This window comes from Zalophus californianus, chromosome 13, assembly GCF_009762305.2.
Source record: "Zalophus californianus isolate mZalCal1 chromosome 13, mZalCal1.pri.v2, whole genome shotgun sequence".
NCBI classification, from domain to species: Eukaryota; Metazoa; Chordata; class Mammalia; order Carnivora; family Otariidae; genus Zalophus; species Zalophus californianus.
Genome location: NC_045607.1, coordinates 32719252 through 32741545, shown reverse-complemented (window position 1 = coordinate 32741545; position 22294 = coordinate 32719252). Strand labels below are relative to the sequence as shown.

At 50.7% G+C, this 22294-nt stretch overlaps 1 protein-coding gene across 1 annotated transcript in view; it reads right to left on the bottom strand.

Moving 5' to 3' along the window:
- Positions 1-22063, bottom strand: part of GABBR2 (gamma-aminobutyric acid type B receptor subunit 2) — a 343152-nt gene extending 321089 nt beyond the window's left edge. The window contains exon 1 of the mRNA XM_027616869.2: positions 21743-22063. Within this exon, the coding sequence (XP_027472670.1) occupies positions 21743-22063 (321 nt within the window). The remainder of the gene's footprint in view (positions 1-21742) is intronic.
- Between the last annotated feature and the right edge of the window lie 231 nt (positions 22064-22294).

Genomic DNA, 22294 nt, shown 5'->3' with positions numbered 1-22294 from the left:
TGTAAAAATTTTGATTCTCCCCAAATCAGTCTCTAAGTTCACCAAATTCCAATCAGAATATCATCTGTATCAATATTATACTTAGAATTCAACAAAATGATTTGAAGTTTCTAACATAAGGATAGACAGGTAAGGACAGTTAAGAAAATCCTTGAAAAGCGTTAAGTATTGTCATTATTGTTTATTTGGGTTTTTTGAGAGAGAGAGAGAGGGCCAGAGGGAGAGACAGAATCGCGACCCGGCCTCCATCTCACGGCCCTGAGGTCATGACCTGAGCCGAAATCAAGAGTCAGATGCTTAATCAACTGAGTCACCCAGGCACCCTGAGAAGTACTTCTATTGTTAAGGAGAGGACTTGACTTATCGGACACTGAAGTGTAATAAAAGGCTAAGGTGATTTAAATAGTGGGGAACTAACCCAGAAAGTGTCAGACATACCTATGAAACAAAGCAAAAAATTCAGAAACAGACCAACCACATATAAGGTGTCATTTCCAGTAAGTGGAGAAATACATTATCAACAAATAGCACTGGGATACTGTCTTGCCCATTTGGAAATATCATTGCAGGTTCACTTCATAAAAAATAAATTCTAAATGTATTAAATGGTTAAATATTTAAAAATTAAACCACTATTGTAAACAAAAGAAAAATATATTTATTATTAATATGCATTAATATATATTTAAATTTATATTATATTTAACAGACAAAAATGTAAAAATGAATTTCACAAATCAGTAGGAATGAGTTATGCATATTAATGAAAACAGGCAACAGATATGACAAATCAATTCACTAAAACAGAGGGCTCATTAAACATTGAAATACGTTCAACCTTTCTGATAAACAAAGAAGTGACAAAATAAAAGCTTATCCATTGCCCAGTTGGCAGAGCTTTGGTTTGTGCATTTTAGTTAATAATATCTCCCAGTTATGTGCTCCAGGAAAGGGCCCCCGCCCCCATCATCCATTGTTGTCTGAGGTCAACTTAGCAATAAGTAGTGCACGATTCCACCGAGGTCCTGCAGGCAGCTGAGTGGGCGCTGATGTCCTCCATGTCCTACCTCTAATGTCTTGGGCAAGTCTCTTTGGCCTCAGATATTGTCTCTTGAAAGAAGGATAATGATAGTTCCTACCTATGTTACAAAGACTAACTAAGATGATGCATACAAAAGCACTCTGGTCCAGAGTAAGTTTTCCAGAAATGGCAGAGGTAGTTTTATATCCCCTTTGACTCGGCCAGTGCTAGAGTCTAAGGAACTGGAATCACGGAGAAGCACACATATTTTGTCTCAAGGCTGTATGCCGCAGCTTTGTCTGGAATAAGGAAAAAATTGGACACAACTCACATGTTCCATAACAGAATATTATCCAGATAACCTGTGTCCTAGTGGAATACTGGGAAGTCACTTAAAAATATGGAGTAGAGGCACAGACATGGTCCAGGTTCTGAAATGCCCTTCATGACATACAGTTAAAGAAAAAAAGAACAGGTAACAAGCTGCAGATAATCTGAATTTTATTCTTCAAAAGTGTGATGATGCACGCCATATCAACAGTGATTACATTAGAGAGTGGGGTGATAGTGATTTTAATTTTCTTCTTTTTATTTTCATTTTACAAATTTTCTTCAATACACATAAATTACTTCTATAATAAGATAAAAACACTACAAGTTATCTTGTTTTTTTTTTTATGCAAACTCTCCGAATATGAAAGTTGGTTGTTAGGATGGCTTTTCAAAAGATGCAAATGAGCTTGTCAGTATGCATTTCCCTTCCCAGCTGGGAAAGGTCCAACCATGGAGATGGACTCCATTAGCGTGATATTGACTGAAGTCCCAAACAGAAATTGCTCATGGTACTCAATGGTATCTATTTATTCCTCGGTACATTTGTCCTCATTCTGGAAAAGGGGGCTTGTGATTCCAAGATAGCGTACCTATCCCAAAAGATCAAAACCAAATATATTTTGCAATACTCTACAATAACATTTTTCAAAAACACAGAGTGAAAACAGTGTCTGTGGTAGAGAGAAACCTCGCCCCAGTCCAAAGCTTCTCTCCTCGGGGATCTGTACTGTGCAGTGGCCTCGACCTGAATTCCCTGCCCTCAGGAGGAAATTCTGTGCTTTCCTCAAGGCTAGCTGCCACCTCACCACCCCCCTCCCCAACCTGCCTGATCCGAGGCGGAATGAACTATTCTGCAGAACAGGATGGCCGTTCCACTCCTGGCTCCTCCATGTGGTCTCATCTGGTTGTTGGTCAGTCAGCTCCGGCCTGCCTCAGCCTGCCGGCCTCAGGATGACTGGATTTTCCCCATGACCAGTCTGAGGGCACCATCCCACAGACTCCCTGGCATCAGCTACCACGGGCTGCAGAGAGGCACTAGCCAGTCCCTGAAAGAGGCGCCATCCTCAGAGGACCCAGGGACTCCAGCCTACCTGGGTGGCCAAATTTATACACACTTACTGAGCAGCAGACCCCATGCGCTCCCTCGATCCATAATGAATCATGGTCAACCAGGGCCTTAGTCTCCACATACCTACTGCCTTTAAGCCTCATCAACTTTGTCCTGTCCGTAAACAGTTGGTTTTCTGAACCCAAGTGCCAGCTGACACAGTGAATTTTGGAAAATAAATCTTGGAATCCTGGAGGGTGGATGTATTAAGCGAAAATTTATTTTTTGGCTAATCCTCCTGGCTAGCTTGACATCTTCAGCAAGATTTGAGCAGTATGACTTCTATGACCTTATTCAAATCATTGATTAGAGAATTAACATATATCTTTCTTTTAAAGAAATAATATATATCTTCTTTTAAGTTGTATATATATATAATATATATTATATAGTGTGCATTTATGAGCAGTATGACTTCTATGACCTTATCCAAATCACTGATGAAAGAATTAATATGTGTCTTTCTTTTAAAGAAAGAATACATATCTGATATTGAAGGCAAAGAACAGAGTCCTGTGGACAACCACCACAGACTACCTTGCAGTTTAATACCTTTTGCATTTGAGATCCAAACAACAAACGGATGCACCCAAATGGACCATCTTCTCTACCTAGTGGAAAAGTTGCAAGAGATTTTGTCAAACACCTTCATGGAGTTCGCATTTGCCAGGCTCCCAGCTCTCCGTACCTCAGTTTTCTCATCTGAAAAATGGGAGCAATGAGAATGCTTATCTCATCGGGCCTTGATGAGAAGTAGATGATTTACTACATAAAGTGCTTAGAACCGAGAATGTGCTCCCCCTGTCGATGTCAGTGATGCTTCACTAAGGGATGGCTTCACTTAGCCAAGCTCACGCCTGCTCCCAGAGCACCTAGGCAATAAGCCAGGATTTCCACATCCCAGGTTCCAGAGGGATCTTGTACAGCTCCGAACAAGAAGAGCTGGGCTGGAGAAAGCAAACCACTGCAACCAGGGGAGGAACCAGTGTTGTCTTCTGAAATATTCTCTATTCCAGATGTCTCCTAGCCTCGCTTTTCCCCAAGTCACAGTGGTGGGGGCCTGTGGCTCTGTTGTGCTCTTTCTAACACTATTACGCCAATTATGATTATTTATACCAGATAAAGATCTGAAAGCTCTTAAACTGGCTTCTTATGCACATCCAAACCACATAAGAGAATGTTTTCAGGATATATTTATTGGTTTGCTCTGGTGGACTCTAAATCTCCTGACATCCTGACTTCTAGCTTACACAGGATGAAAGAATCCAACTGTCTACTTTCTGCCCTGAAAAGCAAATTCTGACTCAAAAACGAGAATAGATAGTTCAATCTTTACATCCACTGCCCTATTTCTTCCCCCAAACCTAAAGGAGACCTACTTTAGTTCCATTATTTTCACAATGCTGCTTTTTTGGTAACTTTCATGATTTCCTTCCTCACAAGTTCAGACAACTGACACTGTAGAGCTCTCTCACGGAAATACTTAACAATCCTAGATATTCTTCTCTTGGCTTTTCTCAAGGGCTTTCCAGTGCTATTATCTGACTGAAGCATAAAATCACCCTGGGAGGGTAGCCAGAGAAGGTGCCCTCTCCATTTTACAGATAAAGAAACCGAGGCTCAGAGGCCCTGATTCCCTTAGAAAGACCCCAGGGGTCGAGCCTTCCAACATCCTGAATTCAGAACACCCTCTTCTCTTCCTTTCAGTTCCCCTAAGCCACTCCAGCTCCCGTTCTCCAAACACCCAGAATGGAGTCATCTTGGTAAAAATCCAATTGAGTCTTCCGACATCAACTTCTTTATCAGTGGCTGTGAGAAAACACTGTATTGCTCTGTTCCGAATCTCTTCCCATCCAAATGGATTTTAGGAACGGCCCTTCCGTAGTCGGAGGAGAAGTGATCTGTGGTGGGCTGAAAAGGGGCTGGAACCCGGCAGGTCTCAAAAGGAAAGCCCCCGGGAGCTTTTCCATCTCCAAACCCAGAGCCTGTCCTGTTGGGGGATGGAGGGAGGGAGCACCTAATCCTTGCCGGGCATCCCGACACAGTTGAACAGAGACAGGGCCCCCAGCACCAGCACGGTGTGCAGCACAGCCCCTGTCCAAAGGATACACCTCTGCAGCCACGCCGGCTGCCCGCCCTCCCGACAGACAGCCGGGGCTCTCAGCGCCCGTCCTCTGCCCTCTGACGGCGTGGCCAGGCCGGCCGACCCGGCTTCTGGCTGCTGGCCTTCTACGACAGTGATTCCAGCACGGATCACCACTCCTCTCTGCTTCTCTTCATCAAGAAAGCCATTAAGGGAAACGTAAAGCTGAGTGCATCTACGAGGTCCACCTACAGACCCAACTTGGAGTAAGCTTTGAAATCACTCCTGGGCCCTCTTCAGGCCCTGAGTCATTTTTTGATTGTTAACATTAGAACGGTCTTATGGCAGACTTCTGAATCTAAGTGGTGTCAAACAAAGCTGGGTCCTGTTCCCATGCAGCGTTCTCAGGCATCTGCGGGGTGCGCAGCCCCAGCTGGGGCTTTTGGAGACACTTCCGCTTGTCCTTGCCTTCTGGTCACCTACAGAGCAGAGTTGCACACCCCAACTGTGCAGGTGGAAAAACAGCCTCAGTGGGTCCGGGGTCTGCCCCAGGCCACACAGCAGGAAGAGACGAGGCCAAGATTTAACTTCAAATCTGCCTGATCCACCTTCTTTCCCCTGTGCCCTCGTCTTCGTGATGCCCCTGGACACGAGCTTGCCCAGCTCCCAGGTGACAGGGGAGCGTGTCCTTCAGCTTTAGCTAACAGGAAGCCTCTCCGCTGACAGCAAATATCAGAAGCCAGGAGCCTGCAGGAGGCTCTCGGCAAGCACAGATTGATTTTAAAAACATGCCTTCAGACACGGCAGGCCCAAAGGGGCTTGCATTTGCAGATCTTCCAGCTTCCTTTCCCCCAGCATCTCTCATGGCCAGCCACCTGGGTGCCTGCCACCTCTGAACGGCTCCACATCACCCCACCTCTGTCCTCTCACAGGGTTCTCCCACATCTTCCACCTATGTCCTTCAAGGCCAGCTCCAAGGTCGGCTGCTCTGCCAAGCCCTTGTAGTCCGTAGGCTGTACCAGTGAGAGTTCGTCTCCTCTGCACACGCCCGCAGCCCTTAGTTGTGCCTCCCCGAAGAATATGTACAAATCAGTCTTGCATCAGTTATTTCATTTGACAAACACGTGATGGCACTTCCTTATGTATCGGCCAGTGGTTGAAATCTTTGGAAAACTTTAACTGAGTTAGTTTTTCTCACTAACTTGTGAAGTAGGTACTATTGTCACTCCTTTCTACAGACAAGACCACTGGAGTCTGGGAAATGAAGTGGCTCGCCGCAAATTAACACGGCTAGTAAGTGGAGGCCAGGCGGTCCTGCTCCAGAGCCCGTGCTTGCTCGTAAGCACTCCACTAGGGTCACCTGCTTGCGTGTGAGTTGTCTACACTGTCCTATGAACCCTCTAAGGGCAGGCAGGGGTCACGCCCAAGTCCTGCCCAGATGCCCACAGCCTGGCACGAGGGAGGGCCTCCGTGCTCGTTGCTGAATGGAGCGCCACGTCCAGCAGGAGGTCACCTCTCCCGTGCAGCCAGCTGACAGCAGCCGGCAGTACAGATCCTGCTCCAAACTTCTAGCCCCTCTGAGCGCCTGCCTTCCCCCCACAGGCAACCACGTCTGGCAGTCCTTCCTGAGACGCTCAGGAGGATGAAATAGGAAGCACTTCGTCATCCGTGAAGCCGATAGGATCTATACACACCCCTCACCATCTAGAACTGTTCCCCACTCTCCAGGGCTTGATCGAAAGGCCTTTGGGGCGGCCAGGATGGAGGACTCCCCTGGCTTCTGGCTGGATCCCAGTAAACCCAGTCAAGAATGCAGGACGACAGACCCTTCCATCTGGCTAGACTAGAGTGAGAGGGGAAGCTATGGGTGGTGTCAAGAGTCTAGCAGACTCAGACTCAGTAAGTGTCCACTTACTGCCTCACATGGGCTCATCATTCTGAGCCTCAGTTTCCCCATCTATAAGAGGAGCTAACAGAATTCCTCTCGTACCAGGTTGTTACCAGATGATGCATTTGGAAGAAATAGTAAACTCTAGCACTGTACTAATTTCGCAATTCTTATTTAATTGTTGAAAGAATATCTACTAAATAAGGTTATTATAAGAACTACATTAGAAACCAACTGCAATTCTCCCTTTACCAGACTGGGTACAAACAAGATCACATGTCTTTGAATGTTCAAAGATGACAGGGATAGGCATCCTCTCAGCGATACCTGGCCCAGTGAGCCCTGGGCCCTGGGGTAGCCTATGCTGTACCCCTCAAGTTGCCCCTGAGCCCAACCCCGGAAAGGCCCCTCCAGCTCCACCCTGCTGCTGTGGTGGCCATAGAAGCCGGGGGTCTCCACTGAAACCAGGGCAGAACCCTGCCCCCTGAGGGGGGTCAACCCTGGGACAGGGGAGTGCCAGAGGCTGTACCAGAGCTAAGCTGGAAACTGAGGACTACCGTTCTCAACACTGAGCACCTTCAGTTTGCATTTATACATGCAGCCACAGTCCCATAGGCAGGGGGAGGAGGGATTCCAGCATCAGCTCCGACCTCCAGACCAGACCGCCCTTGGCACCCTACACCCCCACTCCAAGCAAACTTCCTCTGGGAGCTCTTTTTGCCCTTTTCCCTCAGTAGACCCTGCTCAGGGCTCCAGCACTCCTCAGATGAGGCTCTGTCAGTGTCAAGCTCCAGACAGGGGGAGTCAGTCTCATTCCTCTTCCTTCCAGAGGCCCCTGTGCTCTTCAGACAGTGGGGCTACTGACCCCAGCAACCTCGAAGCTTCCTAACAGTAAGAGAGGGGCTTCTAGAATGTCATCTGAATACAGAGCCAGGCCTTCTTCCAGTGATATCCATGGCCCCACCTCCCCCAGCTGTAAGCTCCTGGCTTTCGAAGTGTGCAGTGACAGGGCCGTCCAGGTGACTCAAACTAAAACACAAGAGAGGGCGCCTGGGTGGCTCAGTCGGTGAAGCGTCTGCCTTCAGCTCAGGTCATGATACTCCTGGGATCGAGCCCTGCGTTGGGCTCCCTGCTCAGCAGGGCGTCTGCTTCTCCCTCTGCCTCTGCCCCTCCCCCTTGCTCATTCTTACTCTCTCTCTCTCTCTCTCAAAAATAAATAAATAAAATCTTTTTAAAAATAAAAATAAAACACAACAGAGGGCCTCACCCTCGGAAACCAGTACCACGGGCGCTCTCAGGGGCCAGCCTCGTGACTTTCTGCTCTGTCCATGCACCAGGACAGAAGTGCATCACATCCCCCCGGGGTACCCCACACTGTGGCATCTATGGAACACCCACTGGGCAGCAGGTCCACATAGTTTTATTTAGTCCCCAAACAACACTGGTTATCTGCTATCAAACCTCCACGTTACACAGGTCAGAGAAGAGAGGCCCGAGGGAAGCGGCCACCCCAGGTCACCCAGCAGGGCTGAGGGGTGGACCTGGCCTCTCTGGCTGCAAAACCAAGCTCTTTCTATGACACCTTGCCTTCGTGGGTGCATGTGTGAAAGCACCCAGCATGGTGCCTGCATGTGGTGGGGCCTCAGTAAGGATGTGTCACTTGGTTTTCGCCACCCTGGAGCCACAAGGCTAGAATGAGGGCCAGCTGAGGCCACAGCTTCCAGAGGACGGTGAGCAGCCAGAGCAAAGCCAATCGATGATCTGAAGACCCAGGTCCACAACAGCCTGTGGGATGTGGTAGCTGGAGCTTGGGGGCCCCCAAACTTCTCAAATCACACCCATCTCCACACTGCCTGGCCCAGATCTCTTGAGGTATGAACCGAATACCTGTACATTTGCTGGAGAGAGCCACACAGGGCCCCGCTGGAGAAAATAAGTACTATTAGCTCAGCACATTGGGCATCCCAGCCAGCCACTCCTATGGGGCCATTTCAGATTTCAAACCGGTGTGCCAGGCTTTGCCCCAGCCCCCAAACCTGCAACCCCCTCCCTGACTAGAAGGCTGGGCCCCCACTGCTGGCCTGAACCCCAAATCACTTCTCACAGCGGACAGCCCTCACTCACTCTCACGCCCCCAAATTTCTACCCTGGGGCCCTTGTGAGATAGTTTGGCTGTGGATGGTCTTGGATCTGACATGTGCCGAAGACGGATGGCTGGACTTCTGATGACTGAAGACATCTGACAGTTGAGAGGAAGACACGTTCACTACATCTTGTTCTAGACGCCTCTGTAAGAGTGTCAGCTAGGGTCAGAAAACCTCAGCCCCCTGCCTACCTGCTCTCACACTGTTATAATCTAATACTATGCCTTCCTTCTTTATTAGGAAGTTGAATGAATCACCTGTGTGAACAACATCTCAGTGTCTTTTATTAAGATGTTATTGGAAACAGCCAAAGGCCCTGAGAGAACAACCCAGAATTAATTACTCTTTGTGCTTAGTTTCAGGCATATCTTATATCTGTAACTCTCTACAACTTTTGTAAACACTTTCACATTAATCTATTTCTCTTCCCCTCTCTCTGCTCCTTCTCTCCCCCTCCCCGCATCAATGATCTCTACAATAACTCCATGGAGAAACAGGGCGGGCATCATTATCATTCTCATTTTATAGATGATAAAACTAAGGTGTAGAAAAGTTGAATGACTAGTTCAAGGTCCTCCACCACCAAATATCAGAGACGGGTCATCCATGTGGAGCTCAGAGCTCTTCCCACGAACCGCCCTGCCCTCTAAGCTAACAGATTTGTCCTGAGCCTAAAGGGAACTGTGTCTCATCACACAGAAACACCAGGACGTTTCCCTCCAGCCTTCAAATGAAGTCTTCAACTGAAGCCATCTTCAACTGAAGATGCCTGATAACGTCTTCTCCCTCTGCTCCATTTAGAGGCGCAGTTGTGATTTTATCCAAAATTGTTACTTTACATTGTGTTTAGCACCACTCATGCGAGAAACATTTGCTAAGCACTTACAATGTGCCAGGGGCCATGCGAGGTGCTTGGACACAGAGGCCTTCATTCGCTCACAGATAGTACCAAGTGCCTGCAGGCTCTGTGCTGGGCACTGGGACATGGCAGTTACCAGAAAAATGACATGCCTGTCCTTGTGGGCTGGCCCAGCACGCAGCCAGATGAGGTGATGGACAACAGCCAGCAGGGACAACACAGAACTATGAGGGCATCACCAGGGACAACAGGCCAAGGAAGTTCACCACTGAGCTCCCAGTGTGGGCCAAATCATCCCAGGAATGAATGGGTCCGAAACAGCCATGTAGAAAACCCATCCAGTGAGGCTCCCACCCAATCACACGCTTTTTCGCTGGCCTCAGACACATGCTCCCCCACTGCATGTGACTACATAGCATTTTACACGTTCACCTACATAATAATAAAATGACGGTAAAACTTAGTGGGCACCTACTCGATGTGCCCCATGTGCTCAGTGCTTCACATGAATGTTCTATGCCAACCTTCAAAAGATCCCCATGACAGTGGCATCTCCATTCCACAGAGGATAGCCCAAGGCGCCGGGTGTGCGGGGACACATGTGCATGCATCGTCTGATTCCAAATGTTAACAGTCTTCCCACAGTGCCCAGCTGACTCCCTGACAAGGCACGGAAAACACACAGCAAGACATTATAAACAAGCAGATCAGCCTCAGGAGCCCTTCAGCTCTCCCCCATTCATCCCACAGATATCTCCCAACCACCAACTGTGGGCCAGGCACTGGGCTGGGCACTACGGGGAGCCAAAACAGAGCTGCTCCTGCACTTATGAAGTTCACGGTCCTCCGCAGGAACACGGAAGACCAAGAGGGATCAAAGAGTCCAACAAACGTAAAACTGCGATTGTGGTAAGCCCTAGAAAGGAAAGGTTCGTGGTTGTGGTTCTCAGAGAAAACGGGGCAAGGGATTCTTCCCAATCAGGTAGGATAGACAAAGCCCACTTAAGCTGGTATCTAAGAGATGAACAGAGGTGGCAAAAGTGTTCCAGACAGGGAACAGCTTGTGCAAAGGACCTATGCAGGGTGGGGGAGGGAGGTGCACTCACTCCAGAAACTGAAAGGACCATGGGTCTAGGCCCAGAGTAGGAAGGGAGAGCATGCAGCACCGAGGCTGGGGAGTGGGCAGGGAAGACTCTCGGGGCCTCCAGGGCCACCAGGAGAAGTTTTGTTCCTACCCCCAGAACAAGGGTGAGTCCCTGCAGGGTGTCAGGCAGGAAGGCCACCTGATCAGAGTGCTGGCTCAGTGGTCCTAACTGTCCTCTGCAGCTGGGGGACAGCCCCTGGCCTGTCTCCTCACCCTTCTCACACTGCTAGGTGACGATGCCAGGGGGCCTTGCACAACCTTTGGGAGCACCGCTGTCGTGGGTGCATCACAGGCCCCATACCCAGCCCCAGGCCTGGCACTGAGCTACAAGTACAAAGGAAGCAGCCCCGCTGCCTTCGAGGTAATCCAGGAGAGACACACAGAGACACAAACACTGACACCCCAAGTAAACACCGCGGGAGGTGACAAGCTCCACGGCTGCAAGGGGAGCAGAGAGAGGAGCTGTGGGATCCAGGTGTGTAGACAGACGTGCTCAAAGTGAGGAGAGAGCACAGCGTGGCTGTGTGTGACTGAGTGGGTGGGCAGGGAAGTGGGAGAGGCCGGGGCTGAGTTAGAGGGAGAGACAAGGGGTTGGGTGAAGTTCACAAAATAAAATAAGAAAAGCGTCAGCCACTACAACACAGGCCACTTGCCTCTCTAGGAGGAAGGTAGGAAACTACACGAGGATGCCGCTCCCTTGGTGCTTACGCACGGGCATCAAAGTCAGACTGTCCACATTGAAATGGCAGCTCACCGCCGGGTTGGCTGTCATGTCACGTGAGGCCGCCAAGCCTCACCTGCAACCTGAGGGCAATGATGGCCCCTAGCCCACCAGGCTGTGGAGAGGATCACGTCGGCGAACCTGCAAAGTGCCCGATGCAGGGACTAACGCGTGCTGAGCCCAGGATGCAGGCGAGTTCTTGCTGCCGCTGTACTCTCTTCTTCACCTGCATGCTTGCAACTAAATGCTTCCATTCCCCTTTCCTCCTTTTATAACAAGATTAGACGCTCTCCAAGGGTTTTCCAGTGTTTCTAGAACTGGAGTCCAGCAAGGAGCTCAGAGGGGTCAGTCGGGCCCCCAGAAGACACTGTGTGGAGTGACAGGCAAGCCAACTCTCCTGTCAAAGTCAAGGTGGTCTGAGCCAGCCTCGCTGGGAGCCATAGCATGGGCTCTGATCGAATGCCCTGGGCTGGGCTTCCAGGTCCCTGCCTGCCAGTTAAATCCCTGAAACAATTCTGGGCATTCTCAGAAAAGCTTCAGTGAATGGGCAGTTCTGGAAACAAAGTGATTTGGATAATATAGTGATTATTATAAGGAAGGCTGTTGCTTTCAAAATCAGTTCCCTCTGAACAAAGTCAAGCGGATCATAAGCAGAGTGTGAAAATATCATTTTCTTTCTGCCACCTCCTGACCCTGCGCCATGAGAGGGCAATAACGCATCACTCCACAAAGTCTTCCTTTGGCTAGATTTTATCTGAATGGTGACTGATGATGTCCTAGCCAAGTGGCAGGAGAGGGGTCTGCTTTAGCCAGCAGCTGTGGAACGTGGACACTGATGAAGACAAATGAATCCATTTACTCAGCACTTTGGATCTACCACTAATTTTCTAGATGACAATGACACTTCATCCTTTCAGCAACATAGACTGTTCAAAAAGACCAGAAAAGTAGAAAACTGCAAGAGCACTCCCCAATCAGCCCCAAAAGGTCTCACAAGGTTCATGCCCTTTACTTGAGCAAGAATTCTCAGACCCTCAAGCTCAGTGCATAACTGATTTACTCTTATTTTGCACATATTTCTAATAAACTTGGTTATCTGATTTGGGGTCCAGACTAAAACCAGATCAGGGAGATGGCTACCTCTAGGCTGAGTTTACCCAGTTCCTGAGTCAGTCTTGACCACGGAAGGATAAAGAGCAGAAGCTTCCAGCCCAGGAGCAGAGAGCGTGGAATAAGTCTTGCTATTCAGAGGATCCCAGGGGACCTCTTCATTCACTATCCCCAGACCTGTCACCAGACCACCTGGCTCGCCAAGGCTGATGACTTGGCTCCATTCCTGCAATTTCTACTAGGACCAGAGCCCAGTCCAGCCTCCATTGACTCTCACCTTCCCTGGAGGTGGGAATGGGATATCACAACCTGATTCCTATACCCACCAACTGCTGGTTTAGAGGACTGTTCCAATAAACCCATCTAAAACCATAACAGTTGTCAGATGCTGGAAAGTATTTATTTCCTAGGTTTTCATGTACCTTGGACGATGCCGGATATGTTTGTCAGGGGGAGAGGAGAATGACATCAGCTTTGTACATAATCTTCCTTTTTTTTTTTTTTTTTAAGATTTTATTTATTTATTTGACAGAGAGAGACACAGCGAGAGAGGGAACACAAGCAGGGGGAGTGGGAGAGGGAGAAGCAGGCTTCTGACCGAGCAGGGAGCCCGATGTGAGGCTCGATCCCAGGACCCTGGGACCATGACCTAAGCCGAAGGCAGACGTTTAACGACTGAGCCACCCAGGCACCCCTACACTTAATCTTCTACTGGAACAGCCAACAAGTAATCTTTTCCCTTTGTACTCCACAACTAAAGGGACCCCGAAAGTACCAAATAACAACAACCCAAATGAACAAATAAAGAGCAAGCAGGAAGCTCACCCCACATGGCTTGGCATACAGAGTATCTCCTCAATTTGTTAAAACTATGCCCATTAATCCTCTTAGAGCCAGAGAGCTGGGTTCCAAGCTTTTAGATGTATTTGTTTGTTCAATAAACACTTACTGAGCTCCTGCTCTGTGCCTGGCCCTGAGATAGCGCCTAGAGGGGACTACAAGGGAGCCAGAGACACTCAGCACCTGCTCTCACAGTGCTTACAATGGAGCGGAGATCCTCAAGCCATGCTGTAATTCACAGAGAGAAGCAACAACTTCCCCATGGTCTTAACAACTAACCTAGCACCAGAACCCAGATCACCAACCCCATGTGGGGCTCACACCCCCACAGTTCCAGCATAGTACACCTGCTTGTTCCTAGAAAGATACAGAGAGGAAGGCGTCTCACCAGCCTCACTGCACATCGTTACATAAGCATAGAGAGTAAGAATAAAATAAAGGAGCAGATGAAAACAGATGTTCATTGGGTGAAATACACCATTTAATTTTCTGACCTTCCTACAATCAAAATAACCAAAAAAGTTAGCGACAAGGAGCCACTTACATTCACAGTCGAACATAGGGAATGGCCAAGTGGGTGCCTCCAGAAGGAGGTCGCCTTCCCCAGCATCCTCCTCTGACCCTTACCACGGCTGGCTCGCAATACGTGCAACAGTTTCTGTCTGTTCTGACCACCTGTTCAGCCGTGAGCTCCTCAAGGGCAGGTTTCATGTCCCATCCACTTCTGTGTCACAGAGCCTAGAACGGGGCCTGGCAGAAAGTTCTATCAGTGAGAGTGTGTCACACTAGGGCACTGAGGCAGAAGCAGTGTCTGCAGCAGCTGTGTAAGTGGGCCGGTCGATCTCCTCTGCAGGCAGAACCTACAGGAGGAGGGCGGTCAGCTGATGGCCTTCACCGCAGCTTCAACTCTGTCGCCATATTTAATTCCGCTAAGGACACAATCTCCCAGGCAGCCTGCGGTCGGGGACTGAGTTGGGCAGGGATTCTAGAGCCTGGCTCTTCCAATCTGATACGGGACCTCTCTATGGGCAGATTTTGCCCCAGAGCAGGCCACTGACTGGCCCAGACTTGCTGAGCCTCTCCCTACCCATCCCTCTTTCCCCTCCATTCACAGCTATCAGCCCAGCGTAATGGGCTGAGCGTCTCCCCACCTCCTCTTGTATCTTTCACGGGCATCCCCGCCAAGAGCTCCTGTACTTCTAAATGCATCCTGGCATCTACTTCCTGAAGGACCCAGAATGACAAGACTGCATGGCACCCACCTGCTCCTCAACATTTCCCACCCTCCGTTGAAGCTGGCGTGACCCGTGACTATTTCCAGTCAATGGTATATGAGTAGAAATAATGCATGTGTCACTTCCAAGGAAAGATGGTTAAAAACCCAGTGTGCCTTCCCTACCCCCATTTTCTTGAAGTCACAAACTGGGAGAGTCCCACCCCAAACCTGCCTGGATCCTTGTGTTCCCACTTGGAGGAGAGCCCCTCGGGAGCACTTCTGACACACTCTGGACTTTGGCTCAGCGACAGAGAAATTTTATTATGTAGGCAATAGAGATTTCAGGATTTGTTTGTTCAAGCAGCAGGACCTAGTTCACCCTGACTGACAAAAGACATGTATCCTACACATGGATCTGTTCAGCACCTCTGTTTTCACGGCTCTTACCCCTCCAGCTTGCTCATGTCCCTGCTGAGACCACAGATCTCCACGTGAAGAAGCCAATGTTACTCTGTGCCCATGGGAGGGTCGGCCAAACACAGGAAGAAGCCCCCATTAAAAATAAAGTTAACAAGTTGAACTTTTAGCCCAATACCAAGTGCTAAACAGGCCCTAGCATGTTAGTTCCATCCACAGCCCCCGTGGGTGGCTGGCTAGGTCTGGGGAACTGGTCAGGGGCTGGCATGGCCAAGGGCACTGCCCTCACACGGGGGAAGCACTGGGTTGGTGTTGGTGGGAATAGGCAGGAGGCAGCCACAGCCTGACAGTCAACTTAATCCTGATAGATGGGGTCACCTGAGCCCCCGGTGATGGGGGTGGGGGTGAAGCCCCTGGAGAGGTGATCTGGACAAACTTCATTCAGTGGGATGCTAATTCAGAAAGGAGATTGGAATTTATGCTCTCACAGTGCAGTTGAGCAGACGCTCACTGATGGCCTGCCTTCACGGAGCTCAAGCCCAGTGTATGCTAGGACACACGGCAGAGGGGAAGATGGGCTACTCGCATCCCCCTCCTCCAGCACCCCTCCCAGCAGCACAGCGTTGGCACACAGGATTACAGATAACTCTGCCTTACATTTACATCATGTGAGGTTCCACATGCAAGATATTTATTCCTTCTTACAGCCCTGTGAGGTCCGCATAATTGTCCCCATATGGTACAGGAATAATGACAACAGTGACAATACAGCGGCGAATATTCACTGGGCACTCACAGTGCACCAAGCACTGATTTGATTGCCAGGGTGGTTTGTTAGCCCCATTTTATAGATGACGAAAGGGAGGTAAAGTGCCTTGCCCTGGGTCACCAAGCAGGTAAGTGGTACCCAACAGGGATACAAACCCAGGGTTCCTGACATATTGAGGAGCTCATCCTACAGGTACTGGGAACTCGGGGAGCTGAGGGATCTGGAGAGCGAGTCTGCCATACTGTGCCTAGCCTCACCCCTACTGGGCCGCTCTCTCCTCGTGCCCCTACAATGCAGCTCCTGGACTCAGTGACTCTTGCCTGCCAGATCCATTCCCCCCCCCAGCCCCCCAACGGTTCCTCTCTGTTGTCCTTCCTGCTCCAGCAGGTCTCAGCACTGCCCGTTCTCCTCCACATCCTCCCACACCACCTCTCCACCTCTGTTCAAGCTTCGGCATCTTGCCCTTCCACTGCTGGAGCAGCTTCCTGGCTTCTCAGTCTCCCGGCTCATCTGTCTACCATCTAGGCTCTGCACTCCCACCGGCCCTGATCACAGCACGACCACGTTCAAAACCGCCACCTATACATGGCTCCTCGTAGTTCCAGAATAAAGTCCAACCTTCTCGACACGTGATTCGAGGCCTTCCACACCCACCACCAGGCTCCCTGTCCCTCCATAAGCCCTGCACTTGGGGGAAAATGTAATAATTCAGTGCTCCCCAAACACACCTCACACTTTGTCTCCCTCCATCCTTTGATCCTGGAGCTCCTGCCTGGGATCCAACCTCCATTTCCCTGAGTTCCTGCTTTTCTGTCAAAATTACATTGGCCCTTTCAGGCCCATCTTGATTTCCTCTCCTCCAGGAAGCCTCTCTTGACCTAGATATGATCTTCCCTTTCTCTCAATGCCCTTGGCATCCCTGGTCTCTTTCTTGAACGTAGCATTTCCCAAGTGCCTGTCTTTGTGGATATCTGTGATCAGACGCCCCTGCCGTCCACACCTTTAACAGCCTCTGATGTCCTTCGAGGAATCACCTCTTCTTCACTCCCTACTCACGTGGTTGGGCAGGGCTGACTTCCCTGCCCTCTCCCTCCATGAAAGGCGGGCTGATGTCCCAGACCATCAGTGCCATGTGATTGGCTCAGGGATGGACACATGACCGGATTCAAGCCAACAAGAGCTGAGTTTGGGACTTTTGCTGAAATATTTGGGAAAGAAACACTCTTCTTACTGGAGTTTCTAAACTGGGAGTGTGTAAATTTGCAGCTGGTAAGGGCCATCTGTGCCGCCACATGGGTAGAGCCTGCCTGAGAGGAAAGCCAAACAGAGGAAATCAGAGCCAAGAGAGAGACATTTTTTTAAGACAGCATTTCAGTCCCTGGATTCAGCCATGCCTGAAGACAGCCCACTCCAGGATTTTTCAGTCACATGAACCAGTTAAAGTGGGATTTCTATCACTTGCAAGGAATCCAAAGCAATACACCACCTAAGGGCCAGGTACCACGCTGGGCAGTGGGGCTAGAACCACAAAGAAGAGGTAGTCTGATCCGAAAAGGGCTCATTTTCTATCTTTTTATTTCTAAGAATAGCTGTATTAAAATATATTCATATATCATAACATTCTTTCTTTTGATTCTACAGTTTTTGAATATTCACAGAGCCGTGCAGTCATCACCACGATCCCTTTCTACCTTACCTTGAAAATGGCCAATATGTGCTGGCCTGTTCTCTCCTATGCACCAGTTCCTCCCTCGAACCCAAGGCTGCGTTTTATTCCCTTCTGCAGCACCCGTGACTGCAGCAGGTGCTCAATTAGTGCCTGCTGAGTTGTACTCAGACGTCCTTAAAAAGCTCAGCCTCCATCCACCAGTTGCCTGGGCCCTTTCTAAAGCACAGTGAATGAGAGAACAGATATTTGGCAAAGCTGCTTAAGGAAAGGACATACCTATCACCAGGCTTCCCCTGGATTTTCTAAGCTGGATCCCTGCATCAAGGTAGATTTCCTGAGAGGTGCACACCTAGAATGTGCTCCTTTGGCTCCCTGAACTTTCCCTAAGTTTATCACATAATAATTTAAACTAGTAACAAGTGGGAAAACATATAAATCCAATAGGGGAATGACTTAATATTTATGGTGCACCCATAGGATAGAATAGTATACAGCCACTCAAAATCATCTTTGCAATTGAGCACATGGGGAAGTACCCATAATATAATGTTAAATTAACGAAACAAAATATAAAAGGGCACATAGAGTGAGATCTCAAGTACATAAAATAGTAAAACTTGGCAACTAGAAGGGAATGATGCTAATTATTGGTGTAATTGTCTTTGTATTGGGGGATTATGAGCAATTATTATTTTTCTTCATGCTTCTTTCTAATTTTCCATTTTTCTTAAAATGAACATTACTTTAGGGACACCTGGGTGGCTCAGTCAGTTAAGTGTCTGCCTTCAGCTCAGGTCATGATCCCAGGGTCCTGGGATCGAGCCCCGCTTTGGGCTCCTGCTTCTCCCTCTGCCTGCTGTTCCCCCTGCTTGTGCTCCCTCCCTCTCTCTCTGGCAAATAAATAAATAAAATCTTTAAAAAATAAAAAAATTTAAAATGAACACTACTTTAATCAAAGTAGAAAAGCCAACACTATTTCTTACCTCATCCCTTGGTTATTATCTAATTTTATTAATGTGGCTACCAAAGGATGAGAAACAACATGTGAAGAACATTCTGAATCTCCTGTGAAACTTTTTAAAAAAGACGTCGTCCTTCATAATCTTTTAACCAAACATGTAAGTAATGTAATCCACCATTTTTACCTTTTTACCTTGACTGTCAGGAAGCTCAGAGCTAAAATGTAATACACAAAATTGCAATAACCCAGGTTCTTGGTAGAGTAACTTCCATGCTTCTATATGTCTTCTGATGCCTCTTTTATTTGTATATTCAGTCGTCTCACTTGTGTTTTTATATATTCAACTCTACTTTGGGATAAGATTTTATCTAGAGCAGAGAAAAGAGGTCCTAACTAGCAGATGCTCTGTTGAGATGTTTCATTTTTAGGAACACAAGGCACTGAGTGGGGCTTTGAATATTCTAGTGTTATTCTAATTACAGTGAGAGGGTCACCTAAAGAAATTCAGGCAGGAGGCTCCTTTATTGAGAGAGGCTCTCCCAGTGGTCAGATTAACCCATTACTTGGTAAATCTCCATCTCTCTGAAGACTGCTTGGACCAAGTTCCCTCCTGGCTGCCCACAGCCTCTGGCCATTGACTGACAGCAAATGTCAGCAAAGCCAGCCAAAATCCATTCACCACATCCGTCTTTTGTTCAAGTCTACAGACAACAAGTGACACAGCCAAGAAGTGATCAGGGCATACACACTATCTGCAAAGACGGCCCATGTGAATAAAACAGGCCCCAGACGCTCTAACACAGGCCCCAACCACCCTTCGGATCACTATGGATCTTGCTGCAATTACCCACATGGAGCATTCCTTTACTGCGGCTCAGCAAGAAAGTACCTCTCCTATGGAGATGGGCCACTTGAAAAAATTAAGTATTATATCACCTGCACGTTCTCCCAAAGATGACACCTCATGGCAGGAGATAACATACGTATTTGATTGTAAGCCTGGATTCTTCTTTTCTGGTGATAACTTCACTTACCCTTCACAAGATTTCAAAAGCGAGAAAAACAAAATAAGCAGTCTTGATCTTTAGTTGTGACCATTTTATCACACCTAAAGCTGCAACATCTTACTTGTGGACCACGCCAGAGGAAAACGAAGGAAGGGAGGCAGGAAACATTGCGTTGGTGCTTCCAGCATGTCAGACAGAGCCCTGGCTGCCGGGCCCGCCAGCTCATGGCACTCTCCACCTGGGCCCGTTATCCCCCTAGAGCGTCACACCACCACCCTACCTAGTATGTGCAACAGCCCCACTTTTCCAGATGCGAGAATCAAAGCTGAAGATAGATCCAATGACCCCACTCAAGGTCACCCAAGGGGAAGATAACTGGCATCTGACTAGAACCCAGGTCCCACCCACTGCAAAGCCCTTGCTCTGTGCCCCTTCCAGGGCCAGAGACGCTTCTCTGTTTGCGTGAGGCTGAGAGTACACTGCGCCTTCCTTCCCACACTGCTTCCTGCAGATTCCCACCAACTGAAGAACCTCATCCGCTCGCCTTTGGGCCCTCTCGCTCAGAAAGTCAAGATACACTCGAAAAATAAATGTAAAAGCTTCAACCCACACCCTGAAACCAAGCACCCATCCCTTCGCTGCCACAAACAAGCTAATGTGAAATCTCTTTCAGGGAGGCTTTCTGAAGGGAATCAATTGATGATGAAAACACTCTGCAGCTGACAACATTTGGTGATGATGCAAGCAGGGCTGCCCTAGCCACAAATGTTTCTGTCTCCAAAGAACTGGTTCTCTCCTGTCCCTTCTGAAAGAGTATGTATGGAGGCAACAGGGAAACAGTGCTGAGAGGACATGCCGAGGTCAGAACTGAGGTGCGCTGTGCATTTAAGCGTGCCAGACAAGTCCCCCGGAAAACTTGAAATGTTCGGGCAAAGATGAGGGCGACGAGAATGCTATTCAGAAACAATTCCACACCCGGGTTAGCTCTGCCCAGCCTCCCAGCTTGCATCCTCCCGGGGCAGAGGGACGCTCTCCGCTTGCAGCAGGCTGCGCGCACCGCCGCCAACTGCCAACCATTCCTTCACCTTTTATTTACAGCGCAGAGCGGGCTGGTTCATCAGTGAAGGGGGGAGGCGGGGAATAAAGATGCCATCCAGATTTCTGCTCTTTCTCAGGGGACAAAAAAGGGGGGGGGGGTGGACCAGGCAGAGAAGGAAGCGGAGCTCAGACTGCACGGGCAGCGCGGCAGCTCAAAGCTCCTCTCCGAAGGGGGGGAGGAGAGGCACCTGGGCTGGAGCAGAGGCTCCCGGGGAGCTCCGGGAAGCCGGGGTCAAGCCCAGCGCCCGGCCCGGCTTGGCGCGGTGCTGAAGGCGCCAACAGAGCGCACTGCACAGGAAATCACTGCCCCCTTCAGGCCGCGTCTCAGACGCGGCGGCCGGAGCGGAGGGGCTCCCTCAGTCCGGAAAAACTCGCAAACCCGACCTCGCGCGGCCGGCGATCGCTCCTCCAGACCCCCTCCAGCAGCCGTGCAGGCGGTGTGGGTCCGCGCTGGAGCTTCAGCCAGAACCCGCGCTGCGGGCGTGGGGAGGGGGCTTGGGATGCGAAGCCCTAGGCTCTGCCGCTCTCTTCGGAGAAGGAGGCCGAGAGGGCCAGCCCGCTGCTGCGCTCCAAGTCCGTGCTTCAAGTCTGCGCCGGGAGAAACTGCGCCTGCAGCCGCAGGGCGGACAGCAGCGGCGCTGCCGGACACCCCTGCGCGTCCGCAGCGAGACCTGCTCAGGGCACTCTCTGAGCAACTAAACCGAGCGGGAGTCTCCCCATAAAATCGCTCCGGCTGCAAAGAGCGCCGGGCACATTCAGGCAGCAGCCGTTTGGAGCCGGCGGCCCCACACCTGCCCGCGCGGTGCGGGCTCCGAGCCGCCCGCGCGCACTACGCGCCCAGCCCTCCTGCGCGCTCTGGCCCCTCGGGTCCCGGAGCTCTCCGGACCTCAAAGCGCGGCCGGGCTCTCCTGGGGGCCCGCGAGCAGGCCACGGCCTCTCTAGCCCCGGGTGGCCCAGTTTCCAGTCAATGCGCCTGTTCCTCCCACCCGGCAGTCCAGAGCCCCACCAGCGGGACCTGGGCAGGAGCAACCACTGCAGGCCCTTTTAGAGGGTCCAGTCCCCACCTTCTACACTCCTCCGGTCAAAGGAAACCCGTCTTCTGTCCCCCACCCCCAACACACATACACACATACAATCCCAAAGGAGGGAGATGCTCAGCAAATCTTGTTACCAGCCGTGCCAGCCAAGCCCGGAGGGACCCCGGGGTGAGCACTGAGCACCAGCCCGCGGAGCCCTCGGCAGGCACAGGCGGCTCAATCAGGGCTCTGCCCAAGGGTCGAAGCTTCCCTCGGTTCGGCACTCCTTCATCCGCCGCCCCCCACAGCCCCGACGGCGCGGGCGGCCGGACACTCACCTCGGTGTCGTAGAGCCGCAGGTCGAGGAAGTAGGGGCGCAGGAGCGACTCGTTGCGGATCTGCTCGATGGCCAGTTCCACGGCGGGGAGCACGCCGCGCCCAATGCTGCCCTTGGCCACCTCCTTGGTGAGCGGCATGAGGCCCATGATGGAGAGCGGCGGGCTGCTGGGCGGCGGCCGGGGGGCACCTCGCGCCCAGCCCCAGGCCCCGGGCGCCAGCGGCAGCAGCAGCGGCAGCAGCAGGAGCAGCAGCAGGCGCGCGGGCGGCGGCGGCGGCGGCGGCGGCGGCCCGGGCTGCCCGGAGCTCCGCGGGGAAGCCATGCCGCGCCGCGGGCTGCGGGCGCCGGCTCACTCGGCCCGCATGGCCTGGCCCGGCCCGCCGCCCCGCGCCAAGCTCTCCCCGCGGCGCCCGCGCAATGGCGCCGGCCCCGGCCCCGGCTCCGGCTCGGGCTCCTGCTCGGCTCTGAACGGCCGCGGCGGCGGCGGCGGCGGCGGCGCCCGTGACGGATCAATCACGCCGGGAAGGGGTGGGAGCGAGCGGAGTGCGGGAGG